Raw genomic sequence first — 23,876 nt, forward strand, 5'->3', positions numbered from 1 at the left:
TCTAAACTTTTGAATGCACGTTGAACTCTTCACCGTTAGTACATTTTGCACATCTCGCTGTTTTTTTAACATGGAGCTGAAAGGCAACATTTACAACAGGTGTTTCATCCATTAATGCACTGATTTAATCCCCAAATTTCATTGTAGTTATTTAAACAGTCATCTTCATCATTCAAATGACATTTTAACATAAGGCCGAGACATCTATATATTAAAAAACAAATAAATAAATAAAAGATTAAATAAAACCAACAGTACCACACCGATAGCAAGGTTTCAAACAGGATGTTTCGAGAGACAAGTGATCACAGTTGAGCGTTAAATCAAAAAGGCAATTAAGTGGAAATCCTTAATTTCCTTAATCCGGATCGAACCCGTTGTGAATTTTGACATTCAGCTCCAGTACATTTTAGGTTCATGTGGAAATGACATTCCAAAAGCCCAGTATCTCAAAATGTTTTTGAGTAGTGTACCCAGTGGAACTCTACTAGTGTCCAAGAAAAAGGATTTCATATTGGATGCTATTCTAAATTTGCATCAAGGACACAGGAACAAAGCTTTTACACATGAAATGTCATAACATAAGAAATAAGAAAACACTCCGGTTACCTTTTGTGGTGAAAAGTACTACCTGTCAACAATACTGTCCATATTGTTTTCAAGTAAACCACACCAACGGATGCGTGGTGAAAGTGACAATAATACACACAGACTTGCTTTCACTGTAGTTTGCTGTTATTCATGTCACAGAGAGATCATAAAACAAGAATAGCAACTCATTGTCACCTTTGCACCATAGGACACAACTTACCTGATCTACATGATACAATACGAGCCTCCTTTATTCACTGCCTCAGTAACTGATGCGCCACAGTCCCTTCTCCTTCACACAGTTAAAACATAAACAGTACACCCACACATTGGAATCCCTTGTACGTCATTTACAGAGCTCGATGGACTAAGGTTCCGTGACGCCACAAGGCTGGGAAAGTGGGACACCACTTTACTCAGTATACGCATTGTTGTTGTTGTTGTTGTTGTTGAAAACCCCAATGGAGGGTCCTCGATAAGAAAAGGGTATCTACAGCAGGAGGCCCCCTTTTGGTCACAGCTGGGAATGTGATGGGAACTTCTTGATTTGGGAGTGAGCGGAGGAGAACGGCGGGCCGCAAAGTAAGAATGATTGTTTGCCATTTGCAGTGGCTACAGTAGAAGACTGAGGAGAGACAGATTGAAATTTGTCCCTGATGAAAATGAAAGCATGGGTTGCAAACCTGCTCGTCTTTCATGGGAGAGGGGAGGGGCGGGGGATAGAAATTTGTAATTCATAAAATAAGCAACAAATTTCCAACAATAACTTCATACATAAGGTAAAAATAAATGAGGGATAATGATGCACTTTCAGACAGGGACTGAGTCAAATAAATTGCGGGGAGTGAGTTAGTCCTCTGAGCTAGATGACGAATCAGAGTCCTTCTGTGTGAGGATGACGTCATCTAATAGGGCCTCTTGATCTGAGCTGTCATAGTCTCCTTGGGAAAGGCTGTCGCCCGCCTCAATTTTAACATCAAAGTCCGGACTGGTGAGGAAGTGTTGGGAGGTCTCCAGGTCCTCCTCGTCCATCATGTAAGCTCCGTCCGAGACCAGAGTCTCTTCTTCCACGCCTTCCAAGTAGGGATTTTCTGGCATTGGCTCTGGCATGTGGTGGTGTTGGTGATGGTGGTGGTGGTGGTGATGGTGGTGGTGGCGGTGTCGACTTTTCTTGGGGATCTCCGAGTATTCAGTCAGCAGTCGATGGAAGAGTGTCTCAGGCAAAAAGCCCTGGTGGAAAGAAATGTAGAATACAGTTCAAATATTGTTGGTACTTGAACTTTGCGGCACTCAACTGGTCTGTAAATGTTTTTCACATTCTTAACAATCAAAGGAATTTTCCAATTACATGTTCAAATTTGACTGCTGTAGTCAACCAATGTCGGGCTTTCCTGACAACTTCCAATTCCAGAACACTCAGAGACACGTGGATACGTTACTCCTCCGCACATTTTCGCAAAGACATCAACTTTAGGTGAAAGAAAGCATCGTTATATTGTCAAGTGTTCAATCACCCCAATAAGGATAAATGAACCATTTAAAAAATACCAGCGTATTAAGACTAGGGCTGTCAAACAACTATTTTAACAGTCGACTACCCACTGATTATTTTCGCGAGTAGTCAACTAATCGGATCATATCGCTGGTGTCAGACCGAAAGCTCCTGTGTGTGTCAATTCCATATTTTTTCAAATTTGGAAAATGGCTTACTCTGCAGCTTATCTCACCAGAAAGCAGCTGCTCTTATTTCATGAGCTTCAAGCTTGACGTGCGTAAGGCATGTGCTAAAGATAAGATTATTCGGAACCTTTATCCAGAGAGAACATTAAAGAACAGTTTCTTATGTACAATGTTGATCTGGTAGTAGTACATTCTCAAATAAACTTTGCAACTTGGACCAGCATTGGTTATATATTCGTGATGCACTGAAATGAAATTATTGACTGAAAACAAAACGGAGGAAGCGAAGGCCGAAAACCAAACGCCGAAACAAAGCGGGAAATTATCAATCAATCAAACTTGATTTGTAAGCCAAAATAAACCAAACCAACAATTATAATTATAAAACTATACCAATTATTAGTAAAATTGCATTCATGGCTAAGACTGCAGTGCTGCCAACTTACAGAAATTCACTTCCAGAACAATTTGCCTGAATTTTCATATTTTTAAAATGTCAAGAACATTACCGAGGGACGGTTATTGCAGTATAGTATGGAATGGGATGTAATAATTCTGTATAATGTTCAAATTCACAACATAATCATTACTCAAAAATCTCTACTAAAATACGTCTTCATTATTTGTTATTTTAATGTATTTATTGCATTAACCTTGGAATTGTGGACGTATTTGCAGCTAAATGTCTTCTCTTGCATGCTATTTCTGTATTTCCTGTATGCACTATTACAGCTGAAACGATGCAAATTTCCTCATTGTGGGACTAAAAGGTCATATTATAAAGAATTATGAATGTAATCGAAAATTATAGGCTCATTTTCTCATGTGACATAGCAGCGGTGACGTTCGCCTCCGCTGCTCAGCATCTGCATTTATCCGTGCTTGGCACCGGCCTACAGTTTGCACTGGCTTGTGCCACCCATAGGCCTGCATTATATGTGTTATTTAGCATTTATGCTTATTTCACATTTGTGGTATATTTATGTCACTATGTCATTATCAACCCATGAATGTTGGGTGTATGTAATAAAGTGACCTCCCAGTCAATTTGACTGGGTATTCATCTAAGCTCTATAAGGCATTGCTTGTTAATAGTAAATGATCATTTACTCTGAAGTGCGCACACGCGCGTGCGCTGGCTGTCAGTGATCAGCATGTGACATGTTATTTTGGTGAAAAAGTACTTTGATCCGAAACCGAAAATGCCCTTTTGGGCTATTTTTAGCCAAGACATTTCAGTGGCCGAAATTTCGGTGCATCGCTATTCTGTATGACAGTGTAAATTAAAATAAAGGCGATACTCTAGTCTTGACCATTTTTTAGCAGTAAAATGGAACCAAAAACTATGCACAGTCACGACAAGGGAGCTGGGAATAATCTTTCATAGGAAATAATATTTTTGAGCTCTTTTTTCCCAAAATATTCTATTTTAATAGCACATGCTTAGACATTGATAAAAAAAAAAAAGTTTCACCTCATGTAAGTCAGTTGAGAAATGAGCCAGTTGTGAGTTATTTTCCGTGTGATGAGAACGTAGCCACGTAGGTACGTAGCATCGATCTTCTATTCAAATATGTGGTTATGACATATCAAACACATAAACTGTGTGTTGGCTCATGAAATCGTCATCGGTAACCTTAAGCTAATTTGAATGTTTACAGCATTAAGCAATTAGCTCACAGACACTGACGCTAATAATAGCTGCTAATTAGCCAAAAAAGCTTATCGACATGACTGTCCCTCTTTTCAGAAATTGAATCAGCCACATCGTGCAAGTTGCATTCTGTCTTGGAGGTTTTACATCGCATTCCTCTTCAGTATTTTGGGTGAAATGCTCAAATTTCGAGCTCTATTGCTAATGCCGGATAGCCTGAGTTTCTCCTTGCATGTCACACGGCAAACCCGGATGACCACTACTGTGAATGTAAATCTATGAATCTGTGAATCTAAATTGGTTCATAAAATGTATACATTTTGTATTAATTAATCTACAACCCCAATTCCAATGAAGTTGGGATGTTGTTAAACCTAAATAAAAACAGAATACAATGATTTGCAAATCATGTTCAACCTATGTTTAATTGACTACACTATAAAGACAAGCTATTTAATGTTCAAACTGATAAACGTTATTGTTTTTAGCAAATAATCATTAACTTAGAATTTAATGGCCGCAACACGTTCCAAAAAAGTTGGGACAGGTGGCAAAAAAGATTGTGAAAGTTAAGGAATGCTCATCAAACACCCGTTTGGAACATCCCACAGGTGAACAGGCTAATTGGGAACAGGTGGGTGCCATGATCGGGTATAAAAGGAGCTTCCCTGAATTGCTCAGTCATTCACAAGCAAAGATGGGGCGAGGTTCACCTCTTTGTAACGAGTGCGTGAGAAAATAGTCGAACAATATAAGGACAATGTTCCTCAACGTACAATTGCAAGGAATTTAGGGATTTCATCATCTACAGTCCATATCATCATCAAAAGGTTCAGAGAATCTGGAGAAATCTCTGCATGTAAGCAGCACATCCGGAAGTACAACTTGAAACTCGACTATGCAAATCAAAAACCATTCATCAACAACACCCAGAAACGCCGCCGGCTTCTCTGGGGCCGAGCTCATCTAAGATGGACTGATGCACAGTGGAAAAGTGTTCTGTGGTCCGACGAGTCCACATTTCAAATTGTTTTTGGAAATTATGGACGCCGTGTCGCCCGGGCCAAAGAGGAAAAGAACCATCCAGACTGTTATGGAGTTCAAAAGCTAGCATCTGTGATGGTGTGGGGCTGTGTTAGTGCCAATGGCATGGGTAATTTACACATCTGTGAAGGCACCATTAAAAGGTACATACAGGTTTTGGTTAAACATATGCTGCCATCCAAGCAACGTATTTTTCACGGACACCCCCTGCTTATTTTAGCAAGACAATGCCAAACCATTTTCTGCACGTGTTACAACAGGGTGGCTTCGTAGTAGAAGAGTGCGGGTACAAGACTGGCCTGCCTGCAGTCCAGACCTGTCTCCCATTGTATATGTGTGGTGCATTATGAAGCGTAAAATACGACAACGGAGACCCCTGACTGTTGAACAGCTGAAACTGTACATCAAGCAAGAATGGGAAAGAATTCCACCTACAAAGCTTCAGCAATTAGTGTCCTCAGTTCCCAAACGTGTTGAATGTTGTTAAAAGAAAAGCTGATGTAACACAGTGGTAAGCATGACCCTGTCCCAGCTTTTTTTGGAACCTGTTGCAGCCATAAAATTCCAAGTTAATGATTATTTGCTAAAAACAATCAAGTTTATCAGTTTGAACATTAAAGATCTTGTCTTTGTAGTGTAATTAATTAAATATAGGTTGATGATTTGCAAATCATTGTATTCTGGTTTTATTTATGTTTAACACAACGTCCCAACTTTATTGGAATTGCGGTCATAATCAAATAATTATGTCTTTAAATTAAAATGCTTATCCATTTTATTATTTAGTTGGTTAATTCTAATTAAGTAAGTATAAATAACTTAAAATGAGAATGTATTATTGGATTATGAAAATGAACCATTTTACATCCAAATTTCATTTCTTGAATTTTTTCACCTCACCTATGACTGACCTGTCCCATCTCTTTGTTTTTAAAAAACAAACAAATGTGGTCCTGGAACACAAAGGGGTTGCCTACATCTATTATTCAGGAATAACGCTCCAACTACAAATTTTAGTATTTGGTGTACGTACAGAGTTCCGAACTGTTTCCGACCAATCAGGCGCCACAACGAAATCTGCATTTTCCTCCAGATATTCTCTTAGGTCTTGCAGCATCGGACAGAATGCAGCTCCAATCTTAAATTGGAGAAAAAAAAATTGTTTACAGGAAATGTCAAAAATTGTTGACAGGAAAAGTCAAAAGGTCTGAAATAAGTGTGTTAAACCAAAGTGTATTGTATGTCTGACCTTCTTTCCTGTCCTCATGTTAATAAGCTTGACCTTCTCATTGCCTGTCAGGGCTTTATCTGCCCTCCTTCTCCTCTTCCTCTTACTCCTGTTCACAAGAAGCTGAAGGAAAAGTATGTGATCAAAAATCCATTTGCAACAAAGAACAACAAAGAAAGTCAAAAGGCAGAAATAAATAGTTGTACCGCTAGCATGTCTCCCTCCACTTCATAATCTGGATTCTCTTTCAGCCAGGTGGGAGGGTCCCGGCGGCGAGGAATACGCTCCAGTGGATCAAGGATGCCATCTGGGTCTGATAACTACAACAGAGAAGGTGGAAAGAAGTTAGCAGACATGGTGTGGTCGTTGCACCCAACAGATTTTTCCTGCATAAAAGAACCTGAACATTGTACCTCGAGTTCTTTCCGCCGCTTACGGCTGCTCTCGCCACCTGACCCGTTGGGCATCAGTGCCTGCTTGGAGAAGGTCAGCTTCAGCCCCTCCTCCTGGGAAAGTGAGAGAGACATATATTGAGCCATAATAAACACCACCATTGCTGTGTCTATTTTTGGGCCAGTTGGATAATCTCAATATATAAATTTAAATGTTCCGTTAAAACACACCCAGTTTGTAAACACTTTTTCAACACGTCAAACAGTGTTGATCAAATGTGACCTTTTCCAAAGATGATAAACAATACGAGAACCTAAAGGTTTGGTGTACAATTACCTTGAGGAGTTTGACAGTGAATTCTCCATCCTCTCCTTCTCCTCCGGGTATAGTGAGGGGTTTGCGGCCCGCCCGAACATAGGTCATCTCGTCTCTCTGCAGCTCTGCGCTTTGGTTGACATGAGCCTCAGATACGTAGCGCCGCCCCGATGGCCAATGACCAGTAAGCACCAGTGTACACAAACTGTCCAAGCGGTTGATCAACACGCGGTCCTGAGTTTAAATGAGAGGCATTAATTAAACGTTTCCAATGAGCGAATCAACAAGGATATATTTACATATAGTTGACCTCCAGAAGTTGATTTGCTTTGATTTAATTGGTTTTAAAATTTCTTTGATAAAACTCTCTTTTTAAATGGTTTATGCCCCACGGGTCCATTGTACGATCATTCTATTATTTTTAAAAAGAAGACCCGTTTACCTTTGGCCATTCTACTCTGACAGGATTCGTGGGAGGAATGCCATCCTGAGACAAGCCTATCGAGAGTAAACCATTCTCTTCATCGACATCACACGCCTTCACACCTGCTAAGAAAACAAATAGGAAAGTCTAATAATGTGTTGACAACTGTGCATTGTTGTTGTCAAATACCAACTGACCTCCATCCACTTCTTCTTCACTATCACCGCTCTCATCGCTGCTACCTGATTGATCGGATGACGACGAACCTGAATCTGAATCTGAATCAGAACCACCCTCTTGACCGCCTTTGTGTCCTCCCTTGTTTTTGTTCATCTTGAAGCTCCAGCTCTGCCCTTGTGCCTTGCCATCATGTTGACTCAAAGGTGTACTTTGCAGGTGGGCACTAATTTCACCACCCAGCAAACTAATGTCCACTTCTTGTCCATCCTCCTTCACACCAGAGACCTCTGCGATGGACTTTGGCTGGTTGAGGTGCATGATGGGTTGTGACTGGGGTGTAGGCAGGGCTTGCTGGTTCTGAATGAATTCATCTCGAGCCGCAGTGAAGGTAAACTGCGGGTCTGAGAAGACGGAGAGCTCAGTGCGGCTGACACCGTGCACGGCGGCGCCGAGCATCAACTGGCGGTCGTGGTCTGGGATGCTCCACCAGGTGGGCAGCTCAGAGGTGCGCGGGGCCAGCAGCAGACGCTCTTCTAGGGAAGGATGCGGAAGAACTCGCTCACGGAGACGACGGAGGAGGCTAATGCGATAAAGAGTGCGGGAAGCTCGCTCCTCTGTGATGGGGGCCACAGTCTGGGGAAGTGGTGGCAGATCTAGGGAAAGTTCAGAACAGTAAAAGGTTTGTGATCAACCACAATCAGCCAGAACAAACCCCACTGGGTATATGAATCTAAAATTATTTGTGCAATGGATTTTTTTGTATAAGTAATATGAATCTGATTTACAACTTGCAGTGTATGGCAGTCGCTCCATAACAAGTAGCACCTTTACTAGTTTAACTACATTTCCCTGCGATTGGCTGGCAACCAGTTCAGGCTGTACCCCGCCTCCTGCCCGATGATAGCTGGGATAGGCTCCAGCACTCCCGCGACCCTTGTGGGGATAAGCGGCTCAGAAAATGAATGCACGGACTACACTTCTCAGTCATGTGGTTGTTTTCAACCTCAACAATTCCAGCGTAGGTATAAATGCTTAATGCTTCTATTCCGTTTGACGTTTCACGTACCGCTCATCCTGCTGATGCCGGCCTCAGACCGTTTATAAAAAGATGCCCGCGAATTGTCTGATAACGCAGCGCAGTGGAAAGGGCACAGCTGGATAAAATTGCAGAAGATGGAGCTAAGCTGTGTACATCTCGTGAAGCCCCGTGGCCATAATTAAAGAATTCATGTTACTCAGAGTCCTCACAGAACAGTTCTAAGTTCCGTTGTTTATTGTGCAACCCCAATATCCAGGACCTCTAACAAGTTTAAAGACACAATTGTTTATAAAACCTAATAGATCGTCTCACATTTTAACTGATCACTAGATCGCAATGACTTGGAATTAATGTAGTTTAACTGCATTTGTCATTTTATTGTAGCTTAGCTGGATACATTTCTCTGATGGGTTAGCTCCAGTCATTGAATAGTTAGTAGAATAACTTGTAGCTTAGCTCACCACAATTTCCGAGTAGCTTGACCAATACCGGCAATGTTTGAGTAGTTACTTGACAATGTTGAAAATGCTACGTTTTTGGGGGTGCTTGTGCAATAAAATTTGTGTATTTGAGTATTGTGGAGTGGCAGTAGTTACCCTCATCCCGGCCCGGACGCAGGTGGCATACTCTCCGGCACATGGCTACAAAAGAGCGGAAGTATCGACTAAGGCTTTCATCAGTTTTTTTATCCAGGCGTGCAAATGTGCGGAATCGCCTCCACTCATAATCTGGTTCTTCGCCCTCAACAAGGCCCGCCTCCTTTTTCATTCTTTCCACACCAAAAGTTGAGACAACACGGTAGAAGTCACATTCCTCCCGTCGTGTCCACCTGCAGAAAGATACAAATAAAATTGGGTGATTTTTATTGAAGTGAAACTGACTTGTGTAGTAGAAGTGAAGATCAAAAGGCCTCTTGAAAAAGATGTTCACTTCGAAAAACACACGATAATACTTTACCTTTGTTGTCGCTCTTGCCGTGCTATCTCCTTCAGCTTGCTAGCTTGCTCACACCTTCTGCGTCTACGGTCGCCCTTTGCCTCTGCTTCAATTTTCAGCTGTTCCTGCCTGTAGCTGCGCTGGTAAGCCGTGACCAACCGCCGCAAGCGCGCTGTAAGTGATGAACTGGAGGGCCAATCGCATCCGCTCTGGTTCTGGTTAGAAACGCTATCTGTTATCCCCGGAACGACCTTGTCTTCGACAGACATATCCTCCAGCTTCATACCGTCAGGCTAGTTGATTGGAGCGTTAAAGGACAATGTGTGAGAGTTTTGATACACTGTTTCACACTATGATGATGTAATGCTCAGAAGTATACCTCATCGTAAGAATCTTTGGGGAGTCTTGATGCGGGCTTGAACTCTGGGTCCTCTGAGTATTTATCATAATCACCTCTGTGTAAAACGGTAAAAAGCACGTGAGACATTACTTGAGTCATCAATATTTTATCACCTGCTCATATGCCGCTATGGCCAGCCAGATATCAAAACAGATAGACGTGAATAATGGAAAGTACTGTGTTTGTGTGAAGCGTGTCAGTATGACTCACTCATCTCCCAGCTCGCCATCAGCAGTGTGTTGCTCGGCATCGATAGCCTTGTCATCTGGGCGGCCCACCCGCTCCAGGAAACAGAGACGAGGATCGGCACGCATGGTTGTGTACATCTCATAACCTGGTAACAGAGTGATGCTTAGGTTAGTAAGTACAAACCTGCTCCATCTCATGCGAGCGGCAGTAGTGAGCATGGCCACAAAGGGATGAATCAGCGCAGGAAAGACTTACTGTTCTCCATAATTTTCTTACCATGTTTAAACACACCAGCCAGCAGAGAGCGGTCTGCCTCACCATCCCACCATCCTGCAGGCACCTCTTGCTGCTCCATCTCTGGCATCCAGATATCAACATCTCTGGGGGCGGGAGATAAAATTAATAATACATTTTAGTCCCCAGTGTATTTCAGATAACTTCTTGCATTGGAGCATATGCAAACCGCTGAATTGAATACCTGATGTCAGCCCCTTTCAGGACAGACTCAGCATGTTCGCCAATCACTTCCTGCTTCAGATAGTAGAGCATACGCACCCTCAGCAACACCCTAAGTGAGAAGAGACATCATATAGACACAGCGCAGGAATACACATATGCAGCAAAACAACTTATGCTTCACTAACTTGTTGCACTGATGTTTAAGGTGTTTGCGGTAACTGTCATCAAGCAGCAGTGTGTCTGGATTGTACTTGCGGATCCACTCCACCTTCTGCACATCAAATGTGCTCTGAGTTTTTACCCTCTTACCTTTTCTGCCTCTGGGGACAGGGATGGAAAGGCCTGAGGAGAAAAGAAGTAAACTCAACCAAGGTGAGAATTTCTGTGCCTCAAACAAAAGAAGACGCCCCTTGAGCTTGCCCACATATGTTACATAGCATGCCAGTTGAAAGGTGAAGCCACGAACATGTTCCTACCAGAGTGGTTGAGCAGTGTTTGGGGTTCACGTCCATTCTCCGGTGGCGTGATGAGTTCCCAGATAAAACTCTTAATGTTCTCATCACCGCGATAGTGGAGGAGACAAAATACCAGGATGACACGGCAGATTGTCTCCACATCGCGCTCACTCAGGCGCCGCTTACATCTGGCATGAGAGAGGATGTCCCTCCAGCGGCCCCAACTGGAAAACATTGGAATAAAAGTGGGTGTGATTTTGTATTTTTTGGGGTTTTAAAAGCCAATATAATCCAATTTAGTCACAAATAACAGTGAAGGATCAGATCGCAACTGCTAAATCTTCCTGTAAAAGATAACATTAAGCTTGAGAAAACTAGTTTAGCATACAATTCTATCTACCCATAGACAAGCAGATGTTTTTCCACACGGAAACAGTCAGTGCGACCGTAACCCACTCCACTGTGACGGTCGGCACGTCGGGAAGAACGAGAGTGCCTGGAATTCGCAGGTGGGTACTCTTCGTCACTGTCCACATCAGATAGTTCTGCACCTTCTCCTCGCAAAGTGGAATACTGGCGGGTCTGCTTGCGCACTCTGGGAGTGTCAATAACGAGTGTGTTCTGAGGGGGAGAGAATCAATTCAGTATTATTCCTAGAAAACTGCAGGGATATAATAAGTGCAAAACAACCTTTAAAAGTGAAAAATCATTTTACCTTTCTGTTGATCGTGTCCATGTCTATGTCAGCTTTCTTGGCCCACTTTTCCCAGAATTCCGGGTCATCGAGGGCGATGTCATTACGGTTCTCAGAGGCCACAAAGCTGGCCTTTGAGAAGGTGGAGCCCTTGCCCTCGCTTTCTATGGTGATGGTGGTGGCTCTTCGCTGGAGGATCTGGTCAATGTCTTCCTCACAGAAGCGACTACCCTCGTCGTTCTCGTCCATGATGGCGGCGTAAGCTCCTTTCCTCAGCAAGTCCTCAATCTCCTTCTTAGAAAACTGCTGGATCTGCTAGAAGTAACACAAAAACATTTTGACTGATTTAAAAATACTATGGAAAATGTGTAACAAACTCATCCATAATATAAATTGTAGGTGACTGATCAGCGAGCAGATTGTTTTCTTACCCCGTTAACATTACTCTCTTTGCTGCCACTCATGCTTTGCAGGACGGCACGGTCGAGACCCAGCTTCAAACTTGCTTTATCCAGCATCTCCCTCTCATACGAATTCCTTGTGATCAGACGGTAGACCTTGACTGCCTTTGACTGCCCAATACGATGACATCGAGCTTGTGCCTGAGGAAGTTTACAAATAAAATCAATCAATCAAATAAGGAAAATGGTGGCATTGCGGTGGGAGGTCAAAGCACCGATACGCAAAAGGAAAGAACTCCGAAGACTGGTAACGTTTGAATGGACAGCAGATCAGAGTTGCATATGTACCTGCAGGTCATTCTGAGGGTTCCAGTCTGAGTCGAATATGACGCAGGTGTCTGCAGCAGTGAGGTTAATACCCAAGCCGCCAGCTCGAGTGCACAGCAGAAAGACGAAGCGGTCCGAGTCAGGCTTGCTAAAGCGATCGATGGCAGCCTGTCGTAAATTGCCACGCACTCGGCCATCAATCCGCTCATAAAGGTATCTATAAAAATGTGTCAATAACTTGAAAAGAGATATATATGTGGAACAAACGGGCTAAAGAAAATAAGGCAAGGTGTCCTACCTCTTGTTGATGAGGTAGTCCTCCAGAATGTCTAAGCAGCGCACCATTTGGGAGAATATGAGGACTTTGTGACCACCAGCCTTGAGACGTGGCAGCAGCTTGTCTAGCAAGACGAGCTTTCCAGCTGACCGAATTAGCGCCTGCAAATGGAAGTCTGGGGCCAGAGGGTCATACACCTGCCGTAACTCTGCGACAATCTTCTCCTCCGCACCTTGTTAAGACAGACAAGACACGTTGGTTGTAAGTATTAACAAATATTTTAAAAAATAAATTCAGGTGAATTTGTTTCAAACATGCAATACCATTGATGAGGTAAGGGTGGTTGCAGCACTTGCGCAGCTCCATCATCGTGTTGAGCAGGTTGGGGACATTGCTGTTACTGTTTGCTCCTAAACTGAGAAAACTGAAGTTCCTCTCCAGGATAGCCCGGTAGTACTTCTTCTGAACATCCGTCAACTCAACCTTAAAGTAAGAATACAGGAGACGTTTAACATTTTAACTCTTGACAATAAAAGGTAGAGTGACGCTATTGCAAATTTTTTTTTTTTTTTTTTTTTTTTAATCATGTTAAATGTTCATCATGCATTAAAGAACATTTACTAACCTCAATGATTGTCTCCTGTTTGGGTGCCAAATTCTTCTCAACATCTTCTTTGAGCCTTCGCAACATCATCGGCTTCAATATAGCTTGCAGCTTCTGAACCTGGGGGGTGAAAAAATGAAAAGGAAAATAGAACTTGCTCAGTCGCAGCCAAATTTAAAATAGTCAATGACCGTGTCATATTTTGCACCTGTTCCTCAGTTTTGAGGTCTCCAAATTCCCTCAGGAATTCAATTTCAGAGGGGAACTGGGCAGGCTCCAGGAAATGAAGCAAACTGAAGAGTTCCTCCACAGTATTCTGCAGAGGCGTGCCAGTCAACAACACCTTGTGTTCCTTGGGGGGGGGAAAGCAATAAGGTGAGTCCCAAGTCAAAGACACGAACTCTCTGCGCTCTGCATAAGAGAGTTTTATTTTGAAATATTCTACTTGGGTCAACTAACCAGGTCCAACATTTTCAAACTGTCCAACAGCTTGCAGTTACGATTCTTTAGGCGATGCGCCTCATCAATAATCACACAACGCCAGGATATCTCTCTCAGCTCAGGGCAGTCAGACAACACCATCTCAAAAGTTGTGATCAGGGCATCAAATTTGTACGCACCTGGAATTAAATGTTCCTGCGCACACAATTGTGACATGAATCAGATATGTTCAATTTCAGTCATATTAACTACCGTCAAGCCCACCTTGTCATCTTTGCAGTACATCTCATACTGTTGGATCATCTGCCTGCTTGCCAGGCTGCCGTGGTAGACGATGGCATTCATATTGGTCCATGTGGAGAACTCCCTCTCCCAGTTGGTGATGGTGGAGAGGGGAGCAATCACCAGGAAAGGGCCCTGTATCCCAGTAGCATAAATCTCAGACAGCAGAGTGATTGACTGGATTGTCTTCCCGAGACCCATTTCATCTGCCAGGATACAGTTTTGCCTGAGACACAAGGCGTGATCAGAGGAAAAGAAAATAAGTTATAGGATAGTTCCTAATTTCCTTCACAGTGGGGAAATCAAAGTATAAGTTCCCTTAAGGGGACTTATTCAAGTCAGTTGAAAGGGGAGTCCAAGCAAATCTTCTCACTAGGGCTGCACGATATTGGGGGGGAAATGACATAAGGGTGTGCCGTATAAACGGTCTAATCAGTAGAAGGTATACATTTGGACAAAGGCATCCGACCAATCGCGATAAAGCTCATTGATGACGTCGCCGTAGCCGTCTCAGTATTAAAATGGCTGTTCTGTTCTGAGGAAAAAAAAGCCGTCCATAGATCAGCTGGTTCGCACCGGAGAACGAGGCACATTTGGTGGGTAACAAGCAACGTTTATGAAGGTATTATCATCACTGAAGGGGGACAGGAAGTAATTCATGTAAGAAAGAAAAACACATCACCACCTAGTTTTCATGGCGACTTATACACAGTATGCAAGTTCATTTCCAGCAACATGATATCTAATATCATAATATATTGCAAATCAAAATCATGAAATCACTTGTTAAGTTTAATTTCTACGATTCAAAGGTTTCGACGAGCTTCAGGTTTCTTTGGTGTGCTGTCTCCCATCGTATCCTCCCTCCGTGATGAGTGTATTTTATTTGCGGAAATGCATCCCACGCACCAAGCATTCCACCTTGGAAGCCGAACAGCGTAAAGCGGCGATGTTGGGCGACAATGGGGACGGTGCAGTTTGGACTAGCCGCTAGCATAATGACAGTAAAGCCACGCGGTTCCCACAATTCATTGCAACATACAAATTGGAATTATTGCCGGAATAAAGACTTTCAATTTTGGTGTTAATGTGTGTTTATGTTCCCACTGGTTGAATGTGTATCTTATTTAACCGTCACATTTATGGTTCATGGTGCAAGACTATGTCATTACCCAACCGTGACTAGGCTGTGTGTAGAATACTGACGTCCCAGTCAATTCAACCACTTAGTCAGCAAAGCCGAACGGGCATTGCTTCTTAATAGCAAATATTGCTTAACTATTTAGCGTGCGAGTTAGCAATAACAAATATGTTATTTTGGCCGTTTTGTTTTGGTGACTAGTGTTTTGGTCCAAAACCCAAAAATTCCCCATCGAGCTATTTTCGGCCAAAACATTTCGGCCGCTGAAATTTCAGTGCATCACAATAAAGTATAAATTACGCCATATGCATTGAAGTTTGGTGTGCATGTTTTTTTTGTTTTTTTAAAATTGCCGTTTTTATATTTGCTACACTCCATAAGAGATAGTTTCTCCTCGGTTTGTGTGGCATTATTTATTTTATGCAGACTTGCTTTTTAACTTATTTTGTTGACGCACATGCACTCGTCATGTTTTACTCCCTTTATAGTCAATGCAGACACTGTAGGCTTGTTTATTTTGTATATTTTTAAAGAAATCTGGCAATACACTTCCCTAAATAATGTGCTCTGAAAGGCACTTCACATGTGTTCATGTTTAAATGAATGACGTTCATGTTTTTCCAATGCTAAAAAACATAATGTGCATCGTTTGATGTCAGGACGTAATGACAATAAGATGTGGGTCCCAGAGCGAGAAGAGTTGAGAACCACTGGCCCGACCATATAAGCGATTACTTCTATCATACACTGAGATTGTTGTTGTGAATTACTGAATTTCAACAAGCTTAACATGGTCACTAAACGTCTGACTTGACTTTTTGTTGCATTTTGCAGGACATGTCATGGGAATGGGTGTGATTACATACCTGTTGTACCAGTTAAAGAGCAGCCAGTTGACACCCTCTAGTTGATACTCTCTAAGAGCGTTGCCGTTCTTGTACTCTCTCGTCTCCTCCAACTTCTTCCATGAGCCAGCCTGTGGCCGCATCTACAGAAGAGGACAGCGTGAGCAAATCACAGTATGTCAATTTACACCCAGCCTCCTGTTAAGTCTTTTTGATGTTCACGAATGACTGCAATCGAGAAGGAAACGAGATGCATAGCATTCGTACTTTGACATTCCTGACATTAAGTTGACAAGCGAAACAAAGGTCAATCGAGACTCTTGATATCTTTCACTTTAGTCCTTACAGTTCTCTTGAGGCGAGGTTGCCGGTTTTGGATTTTGTTGAACTCTTCGACCTTGCCCTCGTCTACGTCCTCATTCAACTCCCAGGTTGCATCTTCATAAGGCAGAGAGCACCACTTAATCAAGTAATATATCACAGCCTAGGGGGGTGGAGGAGAGTATCAAATGTTAGTAACAATGCAAACAATGTACTTTCTCTCGGACAAAATATTCACATTTATTCTATTTCTTTCTACCTCGCCATTGTCTTTGTCTATACTGTGCGACACATCCAGAATCCTGTCCACTTCCACGTAGTCTGGATTAAAGAGCTCCTCCTGATGAATACAACAGAATCAAATACAGCACAGTCATTTCAATGCAGCGACAGCGCTATAAGCGTCAGACAAGCTGCAACTAAAGATTACATTTCTCCTCTAACCTCATGGAAAAAATGCCTCATCTGCGCATGTTTGGTCTTGAATCTTTTGATCTTTTGATGAATCCTCTTGTCTTTCTCTAGCTGCCCCATGCTGGCCCATTCACAGTGTAAGTATGAACTGGGAACAAGAAAGTGAGATTGTACGCATTGCGTTGTATTCTATTCATACACTCAAACTCAAGGTTGCCTTTTAAATGGTCAAGCTTGTAAGACTTACTAGTTCTTGTATTTTACAAAGAATTCCTCCACATTGGAGTACTGGCCTGGGGATACCTAGAAGACAGTATGTTTTACAAATTTTAAAAGCAGTAAATTATAAATGGGGCAATGAATAAGAAGTAATTGCATAAAAGCCTACTTCTTTCTTTGTTACACGCATGGAAAGGACTTTATCTACAATGGCAGCATCTTCCTCACTTGGGTTTTCCTGGATGACAAATCAATAATGAAACCATCCAATGACGAAAAATATATATATTTTTTTCCTCTCATCTCAAATGTGAATGTTCAACACACCACAAAGAACTGCATGCCAGGCAGTCCGTCACCATGTAACTCAATTTCCTGGTGGATGTGTGCCGCTGCAGGTGCTGCGCTGATGGAGGCCACAGCCGCCGTGGTCGTCGTAACATCAACATCCTCCTGCTCGTCCTCGTCGTCTGTTATCTTAATGTCCAGGTCTTCTGTGTACTTCTTCCTGTTCACCACGCGATTAGAGCGCCTCTTCTGGACAGAGGAATTAGTCGTGTTCATTATGAGTAGTTGTACATAAACAGCGGATGAAAACAAATATGTCAACAAATTCTACACTATAATGGAATTACGTGGAAAAACAAACTTTAAGGCCCGCTTCGAAAAGATGTCACACCGAGTAAGTACATTTGCGACTAAGCTGAGACAAGATCACTATTCATACTTTTTATATTTTAGTTTCCTGGTTTACCGTGAGGTTTTTCTGAAGTGAAATACCGATGCTAATCATGCACAAATGATGTCAGATCATCCGTAAAATTCACTCTATAAACTTCAACTTTATGTTACTAGAATCATTGATATATGCTCCGAGTCGCCGTTTTGGCTCTAAACACCACCGCAATGGATTTGAAATTAAACCAACAAGATGTACTTTAACTGCAGACTTTCAGCTTCAATTTGAGGGTATTTACATCCAAATCAGGTAAACGGTATAGGCATAACACCAGTTCGTGTTCATGCCTCCCACTTGTTAAACGCTAACTCGCTGCGTGATAGCATTGCATATCATCGGGTGAAGCAAAGTTTCCGTGGTAATCCAAACACCTCCATCGGGAACCTAGATTTCCAGCGAGTTGTTGACTACACAGGCATCTGTTATATCAAACAGACATCTTGTGCCGGCGAGAAAAAGATGCGGTAAGACCATCGTGAACCTACTACTTCTACCGAGTCTGTATCTCTTCTCTCCAACGCAAGACGTCTAGTGACGCGCCCCGCAGCAATATGATTGGCCGCTCCGTCACCGGAAGGGTGTGACACAGATAACGGGTGCGCGCCTCCATCTTGGCTAACTTGCTACTTCGGTCTGGAGTGAACACACTGCTTCACGTCATTGGTAAATGAGAAAGGAAAGAAAAAAAAAAAAAAGCGTTATGAACGGAACGGAACACATGGACTGAACTGAAACAGTTGAAGCGAACCGTTTGGATGGTTTTCAAAAACCCGTTTCGTCCCCCAGTGAACACGTCTTCTCACCATGATCAAGTCTTCTTCCAGCGCAGCAGGTGAGGCAGGACTCAACTCCCCATCTGAATGATCAGAGGACGGATTCCTTTTTCTTTTCTTCGCCCCCACAAGAGTAATAGTACTAAGAGAGGAACAGGAAATCAAAACATATCAAGTCTTATCCAAAGATCAAGTTTTTGTGCAGAAAACAACGTTTTCCAGCATGCATCTCTTACTTTGTCTTGGTTTTACTTTTGCTCTTAATGCCAGCAGCAGGTATGGTGGTGCCTCCAGCATCACCAACTGTCCCTCCTGCTAGTTTGGCTTTGCCTTTTTTGTCAACTCCACCTGCACTTTTAGATGGCGTTCCTGCAACTAAAGGACTTTTCTTCTTGCTCCCTCCCCCGCTGGTCTTTTTCTTTGCCGATGAGACTACGGTCACAGTGCCTCCAATTTCTGGCGAGGTCTGTGTGGACGGAAGCTCGTCCTGGTTGAGGACACGGGGTAAGTTCTTCTCCCCGCGTGCTTTCGCCCTGGCTATAGCTTCAGCCACAATTCGATTCGCCTTCTCTTGCTTGCACAGGATCTCCACCCGTCGCACGGAGGAACAATCGCCAGGGACCTTGGTGATGCGGATAGCCTGTGACGCCGTGGTGGTTGTACTGGAAGGGCCTGCTGTTGAAGCGTTGACAACCTTCAACACTGAGACAGCCCCGCCGGCTGTAGATGCTGAGCTCGTCTGTGTCGGAGAAGACATGAAATTATTATTCCGTCACATCAAAAATACTTAACCGCAAGGTGCAGAAAACGACTACCTGTGGCTGCAGAAGCATTTTGAGAGGCACTGCAACTCTCTGTCCCCCTTGGCTTTGGGAAATCTGCAGTACCTGCGGGCTGCCAGTACTGCCAGCTCCCGACACCAACTGGTACTGAAAGGTTACACACGTAAGTCACGAACTGCTTGTCGACTGTCACGCTGACATCATTATTACAATATCTGTGTCTCACCTTAACTCCTCCTTGCTGGTTTGGCTGCTGTTGCACCTGCAGCTGGATGGTAAGAACTTTGGGCTGCCCACCTGCCTGCCCCGTAGCCCGGCCCTGGGTCAAGGCTGCGAGCTGGCTTCCCTGGAGGACCAGCTTACCCCCAGGGAGCTGTCCCAGGACCAGTCTTGTCGGAGCTTGGACCTGCTGTTGACCTCCTTGGCCTGTTTGAACCTGCGTGACCTGTGGTTGGGCTACGACAGTTTGACCCATTGACGTAGCAGTAGCAGCCTGCGAGGGCTGCTGGAGAACCAGAGTGATTCGTTTTGCTTCACTACCCTAGAGCCACAAACAGAACTCATTAGTCTCGTTCTGATCATGAGCAAACAGGCCACGTATATGGCTCCACCCACAAAAGCAAACCAGTTTAAGCATTATTTGACAGTGTGACTGTAAGGAGCACTTACTGGGGTTTGGGCCTGCATGGCTGGTTGGAGTTGCACCTGGTTTTGAGCTTGGATTTGGATCTGAGCAGGCTGGCTCTGGGGCTGAGGCTGAACTTGCACTTGAGCTTGGACTTGGGCCATCTGTGTTTGAGCTGGTATCTGCACTTGAACCTGCTGGCCTTGCTGGGGCATGGAGGTGAGCAGCAGCTGTTTCACTGGCCCGTTTGGCGACTGCAGCAGCCTCTGCACTCCCGCAGCGCTGACCTTTACTTGAGTTTGTGCTGTGGTCGCTTGGTTCAAGATCGCTCCTCCTTGTAATATGGGCATGCCTGGTTTAAGCGGTGAGCCGGACACCAAACGGATGACCTTGCCACCCGCCTGGCCTGCGGCGCCTGATACAGTCTGCAGGACCTGGGCTTGTCCCTGGGGACCTTTAAGAATGACAATTTTCCCTCCCGCCTGCTGCGTGATGGCAGATAGTTGCTGGGGAGTAAGCTGCTGAGCGATCTGTGCGAGCTGCTGGGCGGCAGTGGTGGTGGTGGCTGGAAGGCTAGAAACAGTTAGCGGTGAGTTAAGCAGGACAGTGCTACTGGTGACCACATTGGTATTGCTTGCAATGGGTACTGTGGCATGGGCTTGAACTTGAGGTACAGTACCAACAGCAGCAGGAGCCTGGGCTAGCGTGGGAACGGCAGCTAAAGAAACAGTCTGAGCGGCCGCCGCTGTCTGCTGTGTAGGAGTTGGAATGGAGACCTGTTCAGGTATGGTGGCGGCTGCTGCAGGAACACAAATGCCAGCGTCCACTGGAAGCTCTGGTGCGGGCTCTGGCTCCACTGGCGCGTCCACCTGACCCAACGCCAGCTTAAGAGCCTCTTCCACTGGGTCTGATGAACCCTGAGAAAAGGAGTCATCCGGGAGGGCATCCAGGTTAAACAGGGGTGTGTCCTCAAAGAGGTCCATTATAGGGTCTGCCATCTTGCCCCCTCCACACGGGGGAGATGGGCACAATGTTAGAGACGCTCCGAGATGAAAGCTAAATTGTAATCTTCCAGTTTTTCAAAATGTCAAAGAAAATAGCTGTAGATGAGAGAGAAAAGGGACAATTACACCAATTCATCAGGATTTTAACATTTGCTATGTGATTCCAGGTTAATAAATGAACTTGTAAAACACAAATAAAGCCACCCCTTGGTTTCTCTTCTTTTCGGTATATTAGACTTCGAGATTTGACGACACAACAAATATCCACATTTCATTCGGATGCATACAGTGGACAGCAGCGAAATAGTGAAAATAATTACATTGAAAAAAAATATACATATTTCTATTTTTAAAACTCAGACAATTCTTCAACAAGCAAGGATAAACTGTCAATAAGTGTTTTCGGTTGGTTCCCCCACACAAAAAATAAAACAGAAGGAATATATAAATAGTATATAGTAGTATAGTAAAGTACAGTATTCCGGGGTCCCATGAAAACAATAAATGATCTCACAGTACAAACGTTGCCTAATTTGCCTAAAATGGACAACAACATTAAAAACTCTTTTCGCGCACAGTTTTGTATATTTATTTTCTGACGACTATCTTGGTGCGGTTATATATTTGCATCTTCTTGTTTGTCTATGCCTGGACCTCGAGTCTGTAATAACGGAGCAACAATTACAATTTACCATCGATGACGAACGGCCCTTTACAAATTTAGTTCTCATTTGTTGAATTTACAACCAGAGTGTGGTTTAAAATCGTACACGCAGTCATGCTCATAAGTTTCAATAGCATGGGAGATGACTGCAATTCTTACAAAGAAAAACAAGAGTGATGAGGCACAACGTTGCATTAATTTGAATGGGATTAAAATTAAAAGTGTAAGGCGTTTCAGAATAGCAAATAACAATAGCAAAACGTTCAGTTCTCTTTCCCCCGAGAAAAAATAAAAAATAAAAATAGCCAATGTTGAATTAATTCTGCCAGGATGTTTAACTTTTGAACTGTATTAAGTCACGAGCAGTTGACATAATTTGATATCAAAATAAAGACTGCGCTGGCAAGCATTGAGTCATTGGGAATAGTGTGCATTTAAGTAAGGCGAGGAGGCAGTGATGGAGCGGTAGGATGCTTTCCTCTGCCTCACAAAACCGTCGGTTAGCATTAGCTCCCACCGTCAAGATGTGCCTATTACCAAAGCGTTGTGAGCAAGCACTCCTTTATAGTCCCTCCTAATCACGCCGCGTTGAATGTTTTTTTTGGGGCGCAATTCGCTGACTGCTGGGTCAATTACAAGCGGGCGTCCGGTCAACCGGACTCCCTTCAATATCGTCAACAACAAACCCGACCAAACCAAAGCAACGTGCCACAATAACCATTACCCGTCAACGTTCTGAGAACGGGTTAGGCCGCAATACTCTTTCACTTAGTCTGCGTCCATTTTGCAGTCAAATAGCGGAAAATATTCATCGAGTCCGCCGCCCCGAGGCTCGCGGTAATAATTCGGGGCGCTAAATGTACCTTTGCATCGACACACATGGCTTTCTCCGTCTCACAACACAGTCCGATTACAGGAAACGGCTAGGGGAGAGCAGGAACTAACATTCTTGCCAGAGAACCCGTACAAAGCCTGCCTCGCCGATGCTCCCAGGCTACGATTGGTCAATTGTCTTCCGAGCCGGAAGCGTGCGACGATCTCATTGGTTTGGACACTCGTCACTCAATTCGTGGCCGCCGTTAGGCGGGATGTCAGCGTGTTGGGTTGAGGAACAATAAATGCGGCCTAGCTCAGCTCATTTGACTGAGTGGTCTTCGGAACTGCCGTTTTACTGCCCTCGATGCTGATGCGAGAGTGCGCTGCCAATGAGGCGATATCCATCGAAACATCTCGTGTTTTACACACATCCACACTACAACAGGGAATTATAGCGGGAATGCCCATTTTAATGATACGTCTCTTTATCAGCGTTTTTTTTTTTTTTTTTTTTTAATACAAGCTACTTACTTTGATCGGTCAAAGAAGACCCCGTGTCATATTGCAGTTATTTTGTTGAAATATAACACATATATAGACTCTGACTTTGACGGACTCTTATACCAAACGATGACATTTGACCTTGTGTTTATCGGGGTACCAGGCAGTGAAGTGATGCTACAGTTTCATCGCTGCGTGGGTAATTGGGGTGGGGTGGGGGTGATGGGGGCGGGGGGGTTAGCGTCCCCTAGTGACGTAATGCAGACAAACAACCATTATTGGCAGGTTCAAAAATGAGCAGCAAAAATTGAGTTAATGGGGTAAGTATCTTAGCAAAAAAAAAAAAAAAACGAAGTATTTGAATCCCTACTTTGACCTTTCTTTACTGCTAGCTCTTCTGTGTGTGTATCCAGAGCACTGTGGACCTTGCAACAAATGAGCTGGGTGGAATAAACAAGTTGCATTTTTTGCAAGGTGGGTGTAGGTATTATCAAACAGTATTCATTTCGATTAAAAGACATTTGTTATTGACCTTTGGCTGATGAAGTGACTCGGGTAAAAGAACCTGGGTCCTCAGAACTGGGAGGCAGATGTGCCAACCAGTCGCCCACCATGCCACCAATGAGTCAATGAAATGTCCAATAAGGAGTTTTAAAATATAAACTGCAAATGTATTGATCCAAAATTTAAATCCGACTGAATTGTACTCAGGCAGTGATTCTTTTGCTGGCCACTTGAGGGAGCCTGCGTACCACAAGTGGTACTCGGACCACACTTGGAAAATCACTGTTTAAGACCGAAATAGTTATGCTGTTATATTTTCTATAGCCCTTGTCCTCATTTGGGTCACGTGTGACATGGAGGCTATCCCAACCGACTTGGGGCGGGGTACACCCTGGATTGGTCACCAACCAATCATAGGGCACATAGACAAAAACTGTTCCCTCCTATGGTCAATTTCCAGTCTTCGATTAACCTAACATGCATGGAGTCATTGTCATTGTCATTGAGTGTAATAT

General features: G+C 43.6%; 1 protein-coding gene across 4 annotated transcripts; it reads right to left on the reverse strand.

Moving 5' to 3' along the window:
* Nucleotides 1-717: 717 nt before the first annotated feature.
* chd8 (chromodomain helicase DNA binding protein 8) lies at nucleotides 718-22,470 on the reverse strand. Of its 4 annotated transcripts, none has more exons than XM_061695324.1 (39): nucleotides 22,404-22,470; nucleotides 19,917-20,972; nucleotides 19,474-19,788; nucleotides 19,281-19,394; nucleotides 18,702-19,204; nucleotides 18,496-18,607; nucleotides 17,281-17,490; nucleotides 17,123-17,191; nucleotides 16,982-17,037; nucleotides 16,765-16,882; nucleotides 16,580-16,660; nucleotides 16,346-16,483; nucleotides 16,021-16,142; nucleotides 13,996-14,239; nucleotides 13,750-13,926; nucleotides 13,499-13,642; nucleotides 13,312-13,410; nucleotides 13,010-13,169; nucleotides 12,708-12,918; nucleotides 12,431-12,626; nucleotides 12,113-12,283; nucleotides 11,703-11,993; nucleotides 11,388-11,608; nucleotides 11,009-11,211; nucleotides 10,718-10,874; nucleotides 10,552-10,641; nucleotides 10,350-10,453; nucleotides 10,095-10,218; nucleotides 9,864-9,939; nucleotides 9,506-9,777; nucleotides 9,145-9,377; nucleotides 7,527-8,162; nucleotides 7,348-7,451; nucleotides 6,927-7,139; nucleotides 6,611-6,703; nucleotides 6,404-6,517; nucleotides 6,219-6,320; nucleotides 6,003-6,107; nucleotides 718-1,821 (listed from the first exon to the last, which is right to left on the reverse strand). In XM_061695324.1, the coding sequence occupies exons 2-39, from the start codon at nucleotides 20,868-20,870 to the stop codon at nucleotides 1,441-1,443; spliced, it is 7,713 nt and encodes a 2,570-aa protein (XP_061551308.1). In that variant the 5' UTR covers nucleotides 20,871-20,972; nucleotides 22,404-22,470; the 3' UTR covers nucleotides 718-1,440. The 4 variants fall into 4 exon arrangements, with proteins under 4 accessions (XP_061551308.1, XP_061551306.1, XP_061551307.1 ...); XM_061695322.1 differs by having other exon boundaries at nucleotides 7,348-7,454; XM_061695323.1 differs by having other exon boundaries at nucleotides 11,703-11,996.
* Between the last annotated feature and the right edge of the window lie 1,406 nt (nucleotides 22,471-23,876).

The sequence above is a fragment of the Phycodurus eques genome, chromosome 13 (assembly GCF_024500275.1).
Source record: "Phycodurus eques isolate BA_2022a chromosome 13, UOR_Pequ_1.1, whole genome shotgun sequence".
NCBI lineage: Eukaryota > Metazoa > Chordata > Actinopteri > Syngnathiformes > Syngnathidae > Phycodurus > Phycodurus eques.

Bases quoted from the DNA above. Each gene is read 5' to 3' on its own strand.
- chd8 (XM_061695320.1), bottom strand. From the start codon at position 20,870: ATGGCAGACCCTATAATGGACCTCTTTGAGGACACACCCCTGTTTAAC. The intron at 19,205-19,280 runs GTAGTCGTTTTC...TCTCCGACACAG, and splicing joins AAATGCTTCTGCAGCCACAG to ACGAGCTCAGCATCTACAGC. The intron at 8,163-9,144 runs GTAACTACTGCC...AACTTTCCCTAG, and splicing joins GCGTCCGGGCCGGGATGAGG to ATCTGCCACCACTTCCCCAG.